The following is a 14,426-nucleotide window of genomic DNA, read 5'->3' as shown; positions in this document are numbered from 1 at the left end:
ACGCGTGTGCGTGTACGCGGCCGCAGAATACGTGTACGCGGCGGCGCAACGTGGGACATTCCAGCCGTGGCTTTAACGAGAATGCTAAACCGCAAGGGCAGGAGATCAGGGACTTTACTGGAATGCGCCGCGTGCACACGCGTGATGCATTCGCCGTGGCGAGGCGCGGCGCGGGTAGGTGGCGGGACGCGTGGGTCGAATACGGTTCACTCGCGGTGCCATTTTAATGAATACACCCGTCCCGGATGGATATCAGAACCCTCGTACCCTTTCCACTGCGCTCTCTTCCACTCACGGGCGGTGCAACCTTGAAGGACTGAAGGAAACGGATGGCATTAACGCTAGGGCTGCTGTGTAGTTGAATCGATTGTTCGAATTTCTTTGTAGAAACTCGTGCAAAAGTCTCTTGAGATTCAATTATAATTCGATTTAGTAATTTAACGGAGCGTTCATCCTTTCAACCAACCGTGAAAGAAGAAATTAGAACTGTGGCTTGTCTGACGGTTAGCCCTTTGCTGTATGACTTCTTTCACAGCTGCACTCGTTAAGGTTACTTCGTCAGTCATTTATTGGAAACAAAACGAAATTCCATGTTCTTAATTGAAATCTAACTTACTTTACGTTTAAAATCTGTTGAGATTCAATTATAATTCGATTTAGTAATTCAACGGAGCGTTCATCTTTTCAACAACCGTGAAAGAAGAAATTAGAACTGTGGCTTGTGTGATGGTTAGCCCTTTGCTGTATGACTTCTTTCACTGCTGCACTCGTTAGGGTTACTTCGTCAATCATTTATTAGAAACAAAGCAGAATTCCATGTTCTTCATTGAAATCTAACGTACATTACATTTATAAGAATCGAGTGGTCTTTATCTTTGTTAACTTCCATTTGAAGTTCTCCTCGCGAGTCTGATATAGTATTGTGGGTAATATTTCATTAATTTGTATTAAGCGATTTCTTAGTGTATTCATATTTTCTGTTATTTATCAAAATCACGAAGCATAGGCAGTTCTCAGCTTTCTATTAACACGTTGACTGCCATCATGCTCACCGGTGAGCTTCCAAATAGCTTAAATACAGTTAGTAACACAAACATCTAGATAATAGTGTAACACGTACTATGATACAAAATCGTTAATAATTATTTCTAATACTGTTTGCCTTCGTTATGAAAGATTATATCTTACTATACAAAACATAATATTGATTTAACCGTAATCGGACCACGATGTGACTTGGACTCACACTTGAACATTTTACTTAAATTCTTCGATTATTTCATATTACATTTCCAAAAGTTTTCTTGGTCTTTTAAAATTTGGGCCTTATAAACAAAAACAATAATATTTATATAATATTTTAAGGAATAATCATTACTTTCATTCTCATAAGTGACTGAGAGTCACATCGTGGTATGATTCGTTATAAAAACACGTGGTACGATTAGGGTTAATATTGCACTTTCTTCATTTCGTTTATTCTGCACCTTAACACATTGCGTACTGGTAACGAGAAATCTCGTTTATATATAAAGACATTAAGCTATGCAACTTCGTTAATTACCACAGTATTGAAAAAAATATAAAATTTGATTCGAATTGATTATCTATTTAAAATATATTACATAACAATATGATATCTGAGTGTTTCTATGTATAAGTGACATAAGTTGACCTCAGTGAAAATTGCCATCCGTACAATTCAATTTTCTGAAAATTAGCCGGTACGCAATGTATTAAAATCGTGCGGCATTCGACGCGTTAGGTGTCCACGAATGACTTCAACCACGCCAGAGAACCTCGAGAAAACTCCGAAAAGCAGAGCAATCGTCGAGGTTCCCCCGCAAAGTCCGTTCGACGAAGCGCGTGTTTCGCTCGTGCTTTCTCCGTCTCCTCCCCTTTCTGGATTTCTCTGGTCCCCGACAGGCTAGGCGGTCGGGCAGGCCCAGGCAGGCGCAAGCCGGCGGAAGATGAACGAGAGCGGACAGGAAGAGGCCGAGGCGGGAAAACCGCATTCCTCGCGTAGGTCTAATTACGCCGGCTTCTGCGGTGTCCGCTGTTCTCGGACGACACCGGGCGAGACGTACCGATTCTCTCGTTCCCTAGAACGCTAACCGCGATATCCAACGCTTGTTCCGCGCACGGACACAACGAGCGATCGGCCCTTACGGTGTTACGTTTTCAATCGCGAACGGCTGAGATCTGTGTTAGGATACGCGCATACGCCGCGAGCATGATTGGAAGCAAAAAGGAATCATAGACCCGAAAATCGTCAATTTGTAATCTAAAGTTCTTCTAAGAACACAGTAGTCTCCCAAGACAAACATGATGATTAGATAGAGTAGTAATATTAACGAAAGTGTCAGTGACAAATTGATAATAGCAGTGGCAATAATATTATGTTTTGTAATCTGCAATTCTTCTAAGAACACAGTAGTCCCCTAAGACAAACGTGATGATTAGATAGAGTAGTAATATTAACGAAAGTGTTGGTGAGAAATTGATAATAGCAGTGACAATAATGTTTTATTCGAGGCTTACACGGCTAGGGATACTATGAGATGTTCAAAGTACCCAAGTGTAAGCAGTGTCCATTAGGAATTGTTTTGACGTTTCGCTAGTATTGTATCATGAGATTTGTGGACTCACTGATATTGGTTAAGAATCGGTGCTTCCTACTTAAGCATACCTTGTCCAGAGTTACGGATTGATCACCGATAGGAATCATCTTAAATAGGAAGCACTAATTCTGGGTAATCAGGAGACCTCGAACTTCTTAACTATGCAACGCTAGTAAGACGTCGGGAATGAATTTCCAATGAACGCGGCTTACACCCGGAAACTTCGAACACTTCTCGTAATATTGTAGGATTTTCAATGTGCGTACTGTGTAAGAGAGGTGTAATAAGCAATACTATCTGGGTTTTAATACACTTTTAATACTTCTTGACTCTTCCCACGCTTGTCTCAGATCACCCCTTTTTCGCTGCCTTGGCGCATCTTATTTTATTCCCAATTACTCTATCTTCCTCTTGCATTCACCCTCTCGCTCACACAGTCTTTAACATTCGATCCCTAAAACACTCTTCATTCGTACCTCGATCTTTCAAGCTGTCACCCGGTCCTAAACATTCTTCCCAGTCACTCGATCCCTATCGCTCGGTCATAAACACTTTTCATTTGCACCCTAATCTCTCGCATACACTCCTATTGCTTGGTTATAAACATTCTTCATTCACACCTTAATCTCTCGCATACTCTACAATAGTATTATAGTAACAACAACAACAACGATAATAGCAGTATCGCCTACAACAATACATAACCAACAACGGCATCGCGAATTGGCATTGGCGAGAGATGGCGTGTCGCATAATCGAGTCATCGTAGACCGAAAGACCATAAATGTGCACAGTTGAACCGAAGGGGCCGCGTAAGTAGAGTTAAAGCCGGCGACAAACGTGGACATGGTCGTACATAGGTGAGAGGCGCTCGTCCGATCCGATCCGATCCGTTCCGTTCCGTTCCGTTCCGTTCCGTTCGTCGTCCTTCCTCGGCCGGCTCGCGGTTCTCCGTCCGTGTGTGTCCCCCGTCGGTAGGTTGCTGGGTAATTAGATTTGTACGCGCGGGCCGAGCCGGCCGGCCGGATCGTCGCCGAGAAAAGGACGAGGGAGAAGAGGTGGCGAGAGAGTGCGCAAGACACACTGGTTACTCATGCCGCTGGAATGTAGTTCACATTGTTTATATACCGCCGCCTACGTGCAGCATGCGCGTCGCACTTCGCCGAACGATAAAACCAGTCGCCGGCGCTCCCGTCGCGGCGTCCGGTCCTTTCATCCCTGCCGATCGTCCTCTCCCGAAGACCCTGGCCCCCATCTTTCGGGCGGAGCTAGTATATACCTTTAACATTTCACGACGAGTACCATCGTATTGCATGAAACTGTCGTAGCTGCGATGGAAAGCTGCGAATACGTTATTCAGTTATATTCAGGCGACCGAAAATCGGAGAATTTTCTTCTTCTTTAACACGTTCACTGCCACGGTGGTCACTGGTGACCGGAGCTTCCAAATTGCTTGAAAACAATTATAATAAGGAAATTGCCATTGAATAAAAATATTCAGAAACATAAGAAGCTAGATAATAGTGTAATATGGGCGCTGTAATACCAAAACGTTAAAACTAGAACTACCGAACGGTTCGAAATGACTCATCCCAGGTTTCTTCTTTTCGCGATTATTAAAAAGTAGCAGATGCCTCTCTGGGAGTTATTAAAGAAATTGATTTGGCAATATGCAAATTGAATCATGAGTCAATTAAAGTCTCAATAGATGCACTCTTGAAGTTTGTACAGAGAAGTTTCGAAAAGTCAATTTCAGTGCTCGGTAGTTCTAGTGTTAATAATTATTTCTAGTACTATTTTCCTGGATTATAAAGGAATAAATCTTGCTATAATGATACACTCGAAATTCTCGTGGCAGTCAACGTGTTAACCCTTTGCGGACGAAGACTCTTTAACCCTAATCGTACCACGTGTTTTTATAGCGAATCATACGACAATGTAACTCTCAGTCACTTATGAGAATAAAAGGAATGATTAAAATGTTATTGTTTTTGTTTATAGGGTTTAAAGTTTGAAAGCCCAAGAAAACTTTGGAAATGCAATATGAAATAATCAAAAAATTTAAGTAAATTTTGAATTCCAAAATAGAGGAGGAAGAATTCCGTGCTCACCTGTAACCACATTCGCTTCGAACCGTAACTGATAACGGAACAAGTAATGTTCAGTCTTAACCAGTGACTTGTCTCGTCCACGATTCTCAATATCAATTTACCAATTTGCCTCTCGTTTCCGTAAATCCCATAAATTCCTCGGAAATCCTGCTCGTCACGGGGATCTTCCCAAAATGAATGGCGAAGGGGATGCATTTTGAACGTTCGCGATCATCGTCCATCGAGTTCCGAGAGGGACGAATAGAGAAAGATCTCGAACGCAGCGGGCAGAGGAAGAGGGAAGGAGCAGCCGGTGATAGGGAAAAAAGGAGAGTGAGAGCGAACAGAGGGCGAGGGAGGAGGTGGTTGCACGAGGGGCAGGGACGTCGGGAAGGGAGACCGGCTCTTATAATGGCGCGGCAGTTATACCGGTAAGCGAGTAAATGCATCAAGCGTGGCTTTCTGCGAGGCCGAAGAGAGCCGGCCAAGAAAGAGAAATAGACAACCGCGGCTACGAGAGTTAGGTGTATGCACGTGGAAAAGAACGGGCTAAATGGGAGGTTGGTCGCGTTGGACGAGCGGGGGGAACGGGGGTGGACAGGCAGGACCGAGAAAAAGGGACAGGAGCGAGGCTCCTCGGGGTGTGGGCGGATTGCACGCGTCTCTCGGTAATGGATCCCATCGATCATCCCTCCGCGGCCGGAGAGATGGTTTCTCCTCGTTTCCGCCCTCCTCGTGGATCGTCCATTAGTCAATTTCGTCGATTACCAACGGCGACTTCGTCGAATCACCGTACGGCCCCAAAAATAGCTTATCTGTCGGCATTGAGAACACGGATAACGACGGCTGCTCGAGTGGACTACGGCCGAATCCGTGAAAACGGATTTCCAAAATGGGCGTGTTACGCGAAAATTCAGTTTTCGTCGGGAGTTTTGTATAAGGCTAGGATCGGTTGGTTGGCTTTGTCGATCGTGGCTGCACGAAACGGTGGGCGATGTCGGAAATAGTTTGGGATGTATGATAATCGATGATGCACGGGGGGATACACAATGGAAATGTCAGGTGTACTTCAGAAATTTATTACTGCCACGTGGAATTACCATCGAGATCTAATACCGTTCGAACTTTCCTGGGAACTGAATCGTGTAAATCTTGAGCGCGGCTTAATAAGATGTACCGTTCCTCGCGCGGGAATTGTTCGACTGCTTCGCGGCTGCCGAAGATTCAGTTTCAGAGCGATACGGGGGAACTCGAAACCGATTCTCCGTTTGTGAATAAATAAGTATACTCCGTCAAGAATCGGACGCATCAGTCCAATAGAGTTTAACATTGGAACTACCGAATCGATCGAAGTGATCCCAAGTCTCCACGTTCGAAGAACAGGTGCTTCTCTAGCGAGCCATTAACTAAATTAATTTCCGAACGCGCGTTATGAAGTATAAGTTCACCGAAACCTTATCAAACGCGGAAGATTCGAACCAGTGAATTTAGCTTCTTGGTGGTTCTATCGGTCAGCGCTGAAAGTCCCATCAGAGATGCGCTGTCCCGATACCGGCCGGCGTCCGATTTTTTGGAGGACTTATTGCCCGGTGGATTTATGAGCGGCTGGCCGGTCCGTCCGTTCCTCCATCCACGCGACCGCTTCTTGTTCCGCGGAGATGAAAATGGAGTAACGCCGGGAGCGATTCTGTGATTTACCGTGAACCGAGCGTCGCGAGGGGATTCAGCACACGTATATCGTGAACCGTGACGCAGCCGACCCAGGCCAGGCCATTCCTCGCGGCTGGATTCTCTGGAAACGCCACTGTGATTTGTGCGACCGGTTACCGTTTCCATTAGCATACTTCCTATCGGCTCTTTCGTACATTGTTATCTTCGTCACTCCTTCGCCCCGCCGCGTCTTCCCATGGTAACGTTGAACCGAAAATCCGGTAGTCCGTTCCTCCGTTCGCCGATTCGATTACCGGGTACCGATATTCGGTTATCGGCGCCGATTATTCCGCGCGAGATTTGTTCCTCGTTCATTCACCCTTGCCCTCTTTCGACCGTTCATTGTTTCCGGTACGATAACGAATATTTTGTTGTTTTCAAAAGTTTTATCGTCTTCCATCGTTCTCCCTCTGAAATTAGAGGCGACTTTCTTCTTTAACTTCTCAGCACGTTAAGTGTCGCGAAAATCTTGACCATCTTTCTGTACAGTTATCCTTTTTAGCAAATAAAAGTGGCAACAATTGTTCACTATTTGGCGTTACAATCTTCGCATTACACTATTATCAACTTGGTTCCGTTATTAAACATTTTGATTCTACATCGATTATCTTGCATGTTACGATTGTTTTCACGCAATTCAAAAGCGTCGGTCATCGATGACTGACATGGTATGTAACTGTGGAATTTTGTTTCAAAAATCTCTCATTTCGCACGCGATAAAATCAAAAAGTGAAGCCTGCACTCGTCAAACGTCGATTGCATCTAGGGAATACTTCAATGAGAAGTGAAAGCGAAACAAAGAAGAGTTACATGTTTATCTGAGAAAATAAAGAATTCATCGTTGACAGAAATAGTATCATTTCAAGCTTTCAGGTGACGTTATACTCATCAAACGCACTTAATTGATTAAACAAGTCTCCGATCTACCACTAATTATTTCCGTTTTATTTATTTATTGAATAAGTACTATTATGTAAAAATGCTTGTGCAACAAGGCACGAACAAGAAACAACAATACAGTCGAACCTCGATAACTCGGAACTCTACAGCTACTTGCTGCGCGTTTAAAATCATTCTATCATTGTATATTTATAATTGTTACCTATATCTCAAAGTTCTGTCACCGTCGTTTTAACAGATTTGTGCGGCGGTCTCCCAAGTTCTGCTTCGAGTGAAACTTCTTTTACTACAAGACTCGATCGCATGAAATCCGTACTGCCCAAAGATCTTTTGCCTCCCCCGCGATTCGATTTGCCGAGATTCGACTATGATAAAGAGAAGAGGAAGGAGAGCTGCGCAGTACGTGGAAACAGTATTAAGATAAGTCGTTTTCTTTTTTCCGTTTGATTGCAGTGAGGACGCTGTGCGTAGCGGCGACGAAATGAAGCATGCAGCATGCGTGGTAGCGGTGTCACGGCTGCGCGGTCCTGCCTTCAACCCCTGGTGTCCGCCAGCCGCTACCTCGCCGTTCAAGCCCTTCCCGGTGATCCTCTTTACTTCGTCGTCGAGGTGAGCACCGTCGCCGGTCACATTATTAACTTTTTTAATGGCGGGCGAATAATTCATGACGACAATGCATATTCACGATACGCATTACACATAACAGTCCACGGTATCGTTCCGTTATACATGGTAATCCCGAGTCATGTATTTTCCATGGGGTTCGGTATTATCCTTTAATGAGATACGTAACGTTACCGTCGGCGGAGGCTTATGGAAATTCGCGAACCAACGCTGATTTTTTCCCCGTTCGCACGAGAAATCGACGAGCATCGCGCGTTTCAGATGCTTGAAGACACTGTTCGTGTACACACGGTTGTTTCAATGTCGCGTATGATTTAGTTTATCCCGTGTCAACGCTACTTTGATCGAATCGACGCAAAACCGTATATACTCGTGCTCCCTAAATGAATCAACGGACAAATGTGCTAATACATCAGATTACTGGTTGTTACATTCACGGTTGAATAGATTGATGTCCGGTTAGAGATTCGTGTAACATAATTCGAACCTCAAAGGATCAAACGCTGTGAAGGATTATTTGTAACAATTATTCCGAGTTTCGCGTTGTGTTTCGGGGAACGTGTACATTCGACGAACTCAAAAACCAGGAACGACATATGTTTTTCGCGCGAGTTTCTTCGTTTTTGTCTAAATTCCGCCGCGTTGTTTCCTCCGATTTTTCGGGAATCGAAAGCAAGCCACGGGAGAAAAAGGAAAGAACATTGCACCGCGGCGCCTCGTCGAGATTATTTAGGCTTGGGCATCTAAGCCCACCGGTTCCGAGAGCACGAGCACGATTATAAAAACGAACGGGACACGAGGATTAACGATAGAATAAAAGAAAAGAAAATCGTTCCATGGATCGTGGCCACGCGCTTCCTCCGATAGACCGCCTCCGTGACTACCGGGCATGAAAAGAAAACGACGACCCGGTTTTTAACATTTTGTCGGTCGTACGTTTAACAGTAGAATTCCCAGATGGGTCAAAGCTTCGATTCCAGATCGTTTAGAACGAACATTGTGACCTCTCGGAATCGTATATTGAGTCTGACGTGCATCTGAAACGTTTCCTACACGCACACAGGAAAACTGGAAATTCCCACAAGCATAAAATTAAAATGACTTCTCAGCAATGTCGTTATATCACAGACAATTCCAAGGAAAATCGCTGAAAACGTAGGAAGGAAATCAAACCACGTCTCGAAAGCTTCGAAAAAATGTTTCGGCGTGTCGCGAATCTCGAGGGATGAGCGCAGGAACCCACGCGCGCGCGCGCGTTTCACTGTGTATGTGCATGCTCGCGAAATGCCAAGGGTTTTATCGGTACGTGTGCATCGCGCTGCGACGTGTGGAAGAAAGAGAGGCAGAGAGAAAGAAGGGAGGGTTAGGCACGCCCGGATTTTCTAATCGTGGAATGCGATTAGTTACATCCTCGGCGTGGGCGTGCGAGAACGGAATAACCGATGCGGGGAGAAACTCTCCGCGTATATGGTATATACCAGTCGATATATTAAGGCGTGCGAAGGTACATGCACCTGCCTTGTCCGCGGCAACGGTCATTTACAACCTGCGAGCGTGCACGAACCGCCGGGTACTAGAATGGTTAATTGAAAAGGAAAAAATTCCGCGCCCCTCGCTCCGTCCCTCCCCCGCCAATGCATGTGTGCACGGGGTACATTGTAGCGAGCGAGCGAGCGAGCGAGCGAGTGTGCGTTTCTTCCTCGCGCGCTGGAATTCCTGCGGAGCCTCGCGGATTCTCGCGGAAACCGAATACGACCGGGAACGCTGATACGCCGTTTCTCACCAGGGAAAAGTGGGAAAACGCTTAGCCCCCTGCGATCCGAAGAATTCTCGGTTTTTCGCCGCGGTGCTAAGAACATTCGTCGATGATTGCATCGATTTGACGCAGCTTCCTGTGTAGATTTAGAAACGAATTTCGTAGCTGACGTGCCGGAGACAGCTGATGGATTTACGCGGTAGCAGAGAGCTAAGGTAGCAATCGCTGTAATGTATCTTCGGTTTGCAGCGGTGTGTTATTGATCGAGGCCGGTTTAAGGTTCAAACGTATCTAACGATTTGGTAATTTTGTGATTTATCGAGCTAGTTTCAAGCGGGATTGTTAAATTACTAGATCGGTGCTCAAGGAAATCGCTGGTCACGTGTAAACGTCGTTTAACGCTAGAACTGAATAAGTCTAAGTGACTGATTCCTAGATTCTTCTTCTATAGTTATTGAGGAGACAAATAGTTTTTTAAGAGACGATTAAAACAGCTGATTAGGCGAATTAAAATGTACGTTGATCGATATCTTAACGAATGCACTTGTATGGTTCGTAGAAACGAACGAAGGTCGATTTAACTGCTCGGTAGTTCTAGTGCGATGGTTTACGATACGGCACCGTGGTTCAGCGATAAGTCCAGGATTCTCTCGGACGCGGTTTACAGTTTCAATGTCAAGGTTCCCGCAACGCGACGTCGATTTCGCTCGGTTCGAGGCTATTGCCTCCTCGCGTCGTTAGACAGACCATCCTCTCGCGCGGCCCGAACGCAAGGCGCAGCGGCGTGGCGCGCCGCACCATTCTCACACGATACCATCTCCCTAATTATAGCCGGGCTCATTTGTAACCGCGAAACTGAATTCCCGGTTGCCAAGGAAATTCCTCGTTCTGCCTGCGTGGTCCCGCATGCGTTGCCCTGCTATGAAATCACGGCCGTCCGAAGAGCCTAGCCTCGTTATGCCGATCGGCTGGAAGCGTTGCCTTATATAACGGGTGACCCGCGGCGAACGGACTGCAGCTTGGGCTCCGGTGGTTGTCGAAGCGAGGCGAACGAACGGAATCGGAGGATTCTGAATCGATATCATCGACGAGCAGCGAGAATATTCACGCATAGAATGAGTCGCCGAGAAAACTGCGGTTAAGTGCAGAACAGAGAAATTGAGAAAATTAATCCTTTGCACTCGAAAGTTTCTTGCTGGAGACATTCGACACTCTTTGATAAAATATGGATGATGTTTGTTGCGACTAATGTAACTAATCTAATCGAGAAACCAAGGGACAAAAGTATTTTTCTATCAGATTCCACATAATGATGCATTATACAAAGTTTTTGCATAATTAAGAGATTTGTATAATTTTTCGCTTCTGAAGTGATTATGTAACATATTCAGTAGCTGTAAAAAGAAGGGCTTTCTGATTTAGAAGGAACGAAGAAACGAGTAAATTCTTTAATAACTAAAAAGGATATTATTTCATTAAAATTGACAAAACACAGAAAATGTTAGAAAATGGACTTAACCGCATTGGCTTCTGACCGACTCATATACAACATGAAAAGATATAATATTCACTTATTTAACCATTTGTCTTATAACATCGTGTTAGACTCGCGATGAATATCATCGAATGAATTCGACAAATCTAAATGTTACTTCTTTATTTTTTATATGAAAGAAATATTGCTTGTCCATTATCAATCTTGGAGCTCTAAAATCAACGTAGACACGGAATAACCTTCGAATTTTTGTGTTTTTCTATGAAATCATTAGCGATAAAGTATCTATGTCGAGCGCAGTTGTGAAAGAAATCATAGGGGTTCATTGAATATAGACAAGTTTTCAAATAACCATTGTTTAATCGAGTGAATTATAGTAATTTGATTTGATTGGGTATCACCGGTGACCTCCAATGTGTGAGGAGATTGTCTGCCACAAGAATTCTTAGCGTTTTGTGTAATATCGCTTATTGTTTCATAACGAGGACAAATGGCGTTAAAAATAGTTGGTAATTACTTGGAATTGCAGTCTTTAAGTTACGCTAGTATCTAGTTTATTTACATCGCTGAATGTTTTCATTCTACATCACTTTGCTTTTATTGTAATTCCTTTTAAGCAATTCAGAAGCTCCGATCATCGGCGGCCACTGTGCTAGTAAAACGTGGCGCGTCACCGAGAAAATTACTTTCGAAGGCCGCGCGAGAAGTCGTGTCGGCCGAATTTGAATAGCGCGACACGACCGAAGCGTCAGGACGACCCCGGTCATTAACGCGTTAACTTTATTTGTTACTTTCTCGTCGACCGGTTCGTTGATAATTCATTGCTCCGCGCCGGTAGAATGATAATTACGCGATAATCGAATCACCGATCGGAAGGACGGTTCGGCGGGCTCTCCGTTTTCCCGTTCGACGAAAGATCCTCGTGTCTATTGTTGTTTCTCATCTGGAATTTCATGAGACAACAGTAACGCGGAAAATTGAAGATAGAAAGATATACCCATAGAACAAAGGTACAGATACACCGCGATAAAGTACACTGACACGGGTAAAAGAATCCACAGACGAGTATCGTTTAATTTGGAACAATTACATCTTGGTATCCGAACAGGATACCGGGATTTGCAAATTTGCATACAACGATCGGTCGGTATATCAACTCGCCGGCACGCATAAATTTCCCACGGGATCTCGTCCGTGATTAATTATCCTTGGACTGCGAGTGTTAATGCGAATCCGCATTTTTCATGGACTGATTTCAGAGAGCTGGAATTCAATAGAAACTTGTTGCCGGACCGCGAATGCTTATGCAAACGCGCCGGCGCTCCTCCGCGGAATGATTTGCGAACGCAGAAATCAAATTGAATTTTACTTTCCTCATTACGGGACTTATTAGACTAGAAATAAGATCGGGCCGTACGAAGTTTTCGATCGGGGTTTCTCTTTAATTATATTTTCCACAATCGGGGGCATTATAAACACGTTAAATCCACAGTCTACTTATTATCTCGATGAGCAACTCCGCCGGGTCTGCCGGACAATTAGGTTTCCGTTAAGTTTAATTGAAACCTTTATCACCGTTTCTGTCTTTCATTGTTCTCTTTTTTCTTCGTTGCCTCCTTTCCTCTCCTTGTTTCCCTTCATTTGAACCGTGCCTGCCGCAAACACGCGGAGCGGACAGTTTAATCGTGACGACGATATTTATGCAGTTTCACGGGTTTATACGTTATACTGTATCGACGAGAATAATTGCTGCCCGATGCATCATTCCACAGACATCTATGCAAATCAAGGTTTCTCGGATCGATTCCCAGGAATCGGCATCGAACGGAATAACGTCTTTATTTTATTAACATTTCTATCGCGATACGAGCGAAGCAAAAACTTCCTCGGGCATTATTAAACTTCTTATTGCTCTGCCTTATTAAACGATAATTTGTTCTACTGACGTGTAAAAACACGCGCGCTCCGTATTTATTGTCGTTAAGTCGGAAGCATTCCGAGAAAAACGCTCGGAGAATTGAATATATTACATTAAACATCTGCGTCTTCATTTTTATCTTGCCAACTCCGATTCACGTGTTCGGCTTCGTAGCTGAAATGTCTGAATGTTTCTATCTCCTCATATTTGGAGATTTTTCATGGAAAATGGAAAATCTATAAAAATATAAATATACAGCTATATAACTATATAGACAGCGTATATACATAATACACTTATAATAAATTCACGTATAACTCATAGATCAATACACATCCACATCAATAAAACGATACTCCCCAATATCGTCCAAACTATATTTCCGGTGTTTCTGGTGGTCCATCGACGTTCGGGTCGGACGAGAAATCTCCGGGGTGCCACGAAAAAAAGGATCCATCCGGGAACGGATATTTTCGTCGATCCTTGCTAGTATCTATCCCGCGGCCCGGTCGCCGGGCCCGGAATCGTGAAACGCGGGCCCGATAGGATCGACCGTAAATCTGAGCGGACAGGCTGTTCCAGCGGATATTTTATGGTGGCCCGTAGAGATTTGGTGCGGACAAGATCGGCGCCGGAATGCGGCGAGCGACTCGAAATATTCGATACGGGGCGATAAATTGTTCCGCTACCTCGGCGTGCGCATTCCACCGTGAGCATTTATGAGGGGCCCTTTCCCTCCGAGGCAACGCTTAAAATGGCCGCAATTGTACCGAGGAGCGTTTCCGTCTACGGTATCTCGATCACAGTAGTGCCTCGATAATAGACGCGCGTCGAGATCCCGCAGCGACTACTAGCGAGGGAGGCATACTCTGCAAATTGCTGGTGGTACGTCATTTCCGACCCCTGTCGCTTCTCAGAGGAAATACGATTCTGTGATCCTAGGTGATAGAAAAGAGAGATCATTGCTTTTAAGCATTGTCGTCGCTCAGTTGCAGGAAATAGTCGGAATACTGCCATCGAGATACTGTATTTCATTTAGTCGTTGTTTATCGTCCTTGAATCAGTTCGGCTTCACTGCTCTTCTCATTTCATCGCAGCGATTGTTAAATTTACCACTGTTCCGAAAGCTGCAGCAGTAATTACACCACTCGCGATCACTTGCACATCGAATAGTTTTCAATTTTCTCGTTTGACTTGCTTACTGTCGCTAAAATTCGTTTTGTCGAGGTCTGCGATGTGTCAATCGAAGATGGATAGTCGATTTTCGATTTGGATCAAGTCAATTTTCAGTTTGGCAACATTGATCCATATT

General features: G+C 44.5%; 1 protein-coding gene across 5 annotated transcripts in view; it reads left to right on the top strand.

Moving 5' to 3' along the window:
• Positions 1-14,426, top strand: part of LOC116429692 (protein expanded) — a 120,445-nt gene that overhangs the window by 60,974 nt on the left and 45,045 nt on the right. For all 5 annotated transcript variants that reach the window (XM_076371449.1, XM_076371452.1, XM_076371451.1 and 2 more), the window contains one exon: positions 7,775-7,930. In XM_076371449.1, the coding sequence (XP_076227564.1) occupies positions 7,817-7,930 (114 nt within the window). In that variant the 5' untranslated portion in view covers positions 7,775-7,816. The remainder of the gene's footprint in view (positions 1-7,774; positions 7,931-14,426) is intronic.

The sequence above is a fragment of the Nomia melanderi genome, chromosome 10 (assembly GCF_051020985.1).
Source record: "Nomia melanderi isolate GNS246 chromosome 10, iyNomMela1, whole genome shotgun sequence".
Taxonomy (NCBI): Eukaryota; Metazoa; Arthropoda; class Insecta; order Hymenoptera; family Halictidae; genus Nomia; species Nomia melanderi.
This window is presented reverse-complemented; position numbering and strand designations above follow the sequence as displayed.